Source organism: Staurois parvus, unplaced genomic scaffold, assembly GCF_062004578.1.
Source record: "Staurois parvus isolate SC_StPar_1 unplaced genomic scaffold, SC_StPar_1.0 ptg000261l, whole genome shotgun sequence".
Taxonomy (NCBI): Eukaryota; Metazoa; Chordata; class Amphibia; order Anura; family Ranidae; genus Staurois; species Staurois parvus.
The window spans coordinates 1391810-1397809 of NW_028318057.1; the positions used below are offsets into that span (position 1 = coordinate 1391810).

Below are 6000 nucleotides of genomic sequence, written 5' to 3' on the forward strand. Positions count from 1 at the left end.
TTCCTGATTTTGTTGTGCTTGCTAGGAGTCTCTTGCTGTCTACTGTAAGTCTATACCGCAGAGCTCAGACAGGTAAAAGCTGAAGACACACAAGGAGCAGGTCACACATACTAAGATAAATGCAATCAGTGAGCGCTTCAAATGATAGCAGCTATAGCATGCAAGGCAACCAAAAAATAAACCTCATAAATATATGTATAAGAAGTGCAGCGCTAAAAAGTATATACCCCAATAAAATATGTTATACTCACTATGTTCTCCAAATCATATGGATAATAAAAGTAACACAATAAGAAAATATTAAAAGTAATAAAAATTAATAAAATAGTGACAGTTCGTGATGAGTGATCTATACAGGAGTTGCTAGTGACTTCCCGATCCTGTGGTCTGGTGACGAATAGTGAAAATGCGCACTCACCAGATGCATATTTTCAATACGCATGTGATACATAAACCAGAGGTCCCCCACATGGGATGGGATGGACAAGCTGGGCCGTCTTAGCGGACTCTCCTTCCTCTGGGTGTAGAGCAGCCAAACCCTTGTCTCTCTCTAGGATGTAACTCAAATGTAAATAAAAGCAAGTAAAAACAATTACTGACCAATGTGCAAATAGACGTCACAGCGTGCAGGCCCCTTTAACGCGTTTCGTGCGATAGCACTTCACTTCATCAGAATGGCCATGGTCTATTTGCACATTGGTCAGTAATTGTTTTTATTTGCTTTTATTCACATTTGAGTTACTTTACCACGTGGATTAATAAATGCCAATTTTAAACTACTACACTATGGGCTATTTCTTGCTGGCTCCTTGGTGAGCCTTACATCCATTCCAGAGCCCAAGCATCAGGAGTCTGTGACACATGATACCACCCTAAGGATGACGCACACCCTGATGTAGGATGCCTAGTACCCTGTCCATTTCCTAGAGGGAGACAAAGGTTTGGCTGCTCTACACCCAGAGGAAGGAGAGTCCGCCAAGACGGCTCAGCTGGTCCATCCCATCCCATGAGGGGGACCTCTGGTTTATGTATGACGTGTATTGAAAATGTGCATCTGGTGAGTGCGCATGTTCACTATTTGTCACCAGACCACAGGATCGAGAAGTCACTAGCAACTCCGGTATAGATCACTCATCACGAACTGTCACTATTTTATTTATTTTTATTACTTTTAATATTTTCTTATTGTGTTACTTTTATTATCCATATGATTTGGAGAACATAGTGAGTATAACATATTTTATTGAGTATATACTTTTTAGCGCTGCACTTCTTATACATAGGTCACACATACTGCAGTGCAAGGAGCATACTGAAAGCAAGAGAGAGCAGAGTGATGCAGAGAAGAGCTTTATCAGCATGTTGCTTCTCTAATTACATGGTGGGAGTAATAAAAAGACCCTCAAATGAAGGTGAACTGCAGCAAAGCACCTTACCCACTAGACAGGGCTATGTAAATCTTAGGACTGAATATACAGAAATACAAATCTTTTGGCAGAAAAAACGTTTTATATACATAGTTAATATTTATATTTAGCCGGTTTCCTGGAGCTCAGCTTTAAATTTTGGTGGACAATTCCTCTTTAAAATGTGGCTGCCCAGTGTTTGCCTTTCATTGGTAGTCAATGATAGTGGTGTTTATTTACCCACGAAATGCTCCAATGGTAAAGTGCCACTGTCTCCCCTGTTCTGCGACATTGGTCAGCAAACATGTAGGCTGCAATGGCCTGGATTTCACTTTGCCCAGCCATGCTGGCATTCAGCAGAACACGTTTCTCTATATATATCATATATGAATGTTTTTTTTTATTTTATATTTGTTTAATATTCATGTAAACCATTTTTACATGTTCACAATTCCGTCTTTTTACGTGTTGTAAAGTCATTTCAGTTGAATGAATGGTAAATGATCCTAAAAATAACTTGTCATCTGAAGATGTCCATTGTAGCCGATTGGATACTTGTTTATTGAAGTCTAGTCTTATGTAAAATTAAAAGGTATTAAAATCTATTGATCTTCCTAGAGATTATGCAGCCATATCCTGAGGGTTCTATGCATAAAATAGAACCAAAAGAATGATCATCCCTAAGCAGCTGCTTTTGAGCACGTTGTACATCTCAGCCCCAACTAGCTTCTCAAAGCCCATGATGATTTTCAGCCCTGACCATATAATCACGACACATGATTTTCAGCCATGACAAGCTGCTCACAGTACATAATCCACAACACATGTATGTTTCAGTCCTTCCTCCTGCATAGTATAAGGAGATATTGTAACTTTCCCCTACACTTCTGAAAGATTCTGCTGCTAGCAACTACTCTCAGCTATCCCCCACTATATACACTGTTCTCTTCCAGCTCTGTCATCATATGCAAACCTGCACCAGTTGATTAGTCTGCCATAGTACATTTTATAAATGAGACACATTCAAATGCTGATCTGTCAAATGCAATGAAAGAACTAACTAAGCAGTGTCTTCTTGTTTTTCCTTGTAGGGTTCTGGGTTCATTGTAATGACTCCAAACTGAACATGTGCTCTGTTGAGGAGGTGTGCAGGACACAAGCGTACATCCTTTTCTACACCCAGAGGAGTAAGCCACAGAGTGGAGTACAAAACAACAACAACAAGCCGAGTGATGCAGGGATTCCTGATCTCTTTTTCTCACCTCAGGCTCCATCCAGTACAGAGGAGAGCAACAGGCAGATAATCATACCCTGACACCACTAGCACTAGAATATTTCCTGGCTTTTTTTCCTTTCTTTTTTGGGGGGGGGGGTGTTTTTAAATATGTAGACTGGTTCTTAGCTGTGTTTTTTATCATCTTGTAAGAGTAGCACCAGAAGACTTACAGTGTGACCAGTAGGTCCTCCTATAGGAACTTGGCATATGGCTCCCATGTGTGTCTGCATGGCAGGGAAATGGCATCATCCTTCAAACTGTCTTTAGCTCAGAGGTTATTTCTAAACATCTAGGGTTGTTTAACTTTGTATTTGTTAAAACTTGCTTTTTTATCCCTAGAATGTACAGGATATAGAATGGAGCCTCTCAAGCATTCATCAATGTGAGGGGTGTTGTGCTAGACTTTTAATTAAATTATTAGCATCTATAGTAATTATGTGGAGTAGCATTCAATGCCTGTGAAAAGTATCTGCTTCAAAGCAGATGCTGGTCTTTTAAAATCTGAAACCTCTCCATTCTGATGGCTTTTTATTTGGCTATATCATAGTTCATGATATGCGTCATAAACCATACCAAGTGCAAGTTTTTCCATGTAACATGCAGCAAATTATACCCTGTTAAAGCCTGCATATAGCGCCTTCATGCTGGCATCAGGATGATGGCATCTATCATAGACATTGCTCAAAATACAATTATTGCATCAAATCTTATAGCCAAACTGTCACTAGGGAAAATGTGTAAAGCAACATGGGCATAAAATGCAGACATGACCAGTGCACACCATTTTCACTGAGAATTGAGCAATCACATGAGCATTGCCACCTCCTGCCCCTCAGAATGCTTCTGGTGGTTCCCAAACCTCTTGTGCAATATCAACTCGACAGCCCCCATTTCACAGTGCATTGCTCTGAGAAGCCATGGTAGTAAAACTCAAGTTGAAAAGGGGACATGCCTATGACTTTTAAAAAGTCTGTATTTGCATGCTGATTGTTTTGGGGTTTTAGGAGTGGTCTAGAGTGCCAGGGAAAAGACTTGAAGAATGAAATACCTTAAGTGCCTGCACTTATATGCCCTTGTTTTACACTCCCCTTAATTCTTTCAAGTGAAACATTGAAGCTCAGAATTTCATAAATTATGATCACATTTGATAAAACAAAGTGTGGAAAGTTTTTAATACTTCTAACTGGCAGAGCAATGTCAGATGGGCAAAACTATTTCAATCACTAGCCTTTTTTTTTTCTTTTTGCCATCTAGGTCCTGTTCATACTTGTGTGCTTTACATGCGCTTTATGCGTAAAAAAAAAAAAAAATCCTAATTGCTGCATCTTTCATCAAAACGCACATTCGAGTGCTCTGCACAGGTGTAAACCCAGCCTTAGTCCTCTAACATGCTGCCAGATAAAATGTTGGATGGCTGTTTTTGTAACAGTTTAGAAACATGAAATTTCACATTTGCTTTCCTTTTTTATCAGATGTGTTTATCTGTGTTTACAGGTGTGAAATTGCCTTGAATTGAGCTTTATCACTCTTCACTTGCCACATGCAATTGGATCTTTCTGTATTGTAATACAAGTGTATAGGTGCTGCAACTTCCAAACAGTCAGCTGGCTGGATCAAATAGAAGAGCTTTTGCCTATTGGCAACTTTGGTGTGCCAGGTATGAGCCAGATGTTCTGGAGCTGAAGTACAAGTACTAAATCTGTGGTTACAAATTTTAGAAGATTCTACAACAGTATTTTTAATTCTAGTAGTGGCTACTTTTCTTGAGGAATGAATTTCATGCGTGAAATTTTTCCTTTGTGAAATAGGGTATTTCAACTTGCCCATTAGAACTATAGTTCTGACAGGGGATAACTCTGCATCATCCGCTTTGTGTGTCGACATAGTTGGTATGCTTCTACAAAGCAGTCCTAACAAATGGCGCAGTGGGTTAGGAGTAAAGAGCTAAGCAAGTAGCACATTGAAGAAATGAAAGGATTGGGAATTTTGTTGTTGTATCATTATTATCAGGCAGCGAAAAACATTTTAAAATCATGTAAAGGAGGCATTGGTTGTACTTTTTATGACTAGGAGAGTAGAATTTTATTTAAATTACATTTTTTTTTTTTTTTGTCAGATGTGAATCTCACACAACAGGAGTCCTTTTTCTGTTTGTGAAGTAGTAGACTTACTAGGCAACAGTATGGAGTACCTCACAGTACTGTGTTTAAGAAGTTTCTGTTCCTCCTCCTGTTGTCTGACACTCTGTTTTGTTTTTGTTCTTTTAGTGGGTTTTTTTCAAGCAATATAACATTATGTTTTAAATGTCGAATTTTGTTCAACTTCACCCCCTTAAGCTAGAGAGGCAGCTGAACTCAGGGGCTAAAGCCATCTCTCCAAAGCCTCTGTTTGCTATGCTTTGCGCACACAAGATGGTGGTTAATATACAGTGACTTCGATTTGAAGCCTAAATCGGCCCAATTTTTAATCTGTTCAAAATTCAAGGGAGCTCTGTGTTCCTGTCACTGCTCTCTTCACCTGCCAAACTCAGGAGTCGGTCCACACCCAAGTCCCATACGTGCTGGCACAAAAATGTATTCATTTTTATTTTGTACAATATTGACCCAACTCTTCAAAGCTTAATAAATATCTGGAGTCTGGTATATTTTGATCTGCATGGTTTGCTTTCATATTTGTAAATATTGTGCTGTAATTACATATTCCAGATTACAATTTAAAGAAGAACAGTGGATAACTTTAAAAAAGTTAAAGGGGATCTAGGGGATGATTTGCCTTACTTTATGGATCCGGACATCCAATGGTCCCTTCATCTCACTGCCTAACACAGAGTTAGGGCTTATTTACACTTGCTTCAAAATGTGGAATTGGACACATTTTTTAAAGCACTCTGAATGCCAATCAAAGCCCCTGTCACTAAATAAAATGGTAAACTTACAGTCCTGTTTACACATTGTTTGCTTTGGTTCACTTCAAAAATGATATCCCATTTCACTTTCTTGGTGCTTCAAAGAGTCTCCAAAGCCTCTATAGAAGTCTGACAAAGCTTGCTAACCGCACCTGCAGCTTTTGGGAGGATTTTATTCAGCTTAAAATTTTGCTTTGCTCTGGAGGTATTGCAGGTATGAAATGTCCCAGGATGCACTGGGAAGCCAATAAGCGAACCGGAAAGATGTCATCAACAGTCAGTTCCTGTTCCTGTTCATGTGTATATATTCTGGAAGTGTCTGGTGCAGACGTCCTATCTGGTGTGCAGCAGGAAGGTGAGCAAGGTCTGGACTGGAGCAGAGCAACTAGCAGACGGCACATGTGGTGTGCAAT

At 39.4% G+C, this 6000-nt stretch overlaps 1 protein-coding gene across 2 annotated transcripts in view; it reads left to right on the forward strand.

Moving 5' to 3' along the window:
- USP49 (ubiquitin specific peptidase 49) overlaps positions 1 to 5324 on the forward strand; it is a 109949-nt gene extending 104625 nt beyond the window's left edge. For both annotated transcript variants that reach the window (XM_089681158.1, XM_089681159.1), the window contains one exon: positions 2498 to 5324. In XM_089681158.1, coding sequence (XP_089537284.1) covers positions 2498 to 2721 — 224 coding nt within the window. In that variant the 3' untranslated portion in view covers positions 2722 to 5324. The remainder of the gene's footprint in view (positions 1 to 2497) is intronic.
- The last annotated feature ends 676 nt before the right edge of the window (positions 5325 to 6000 follow it).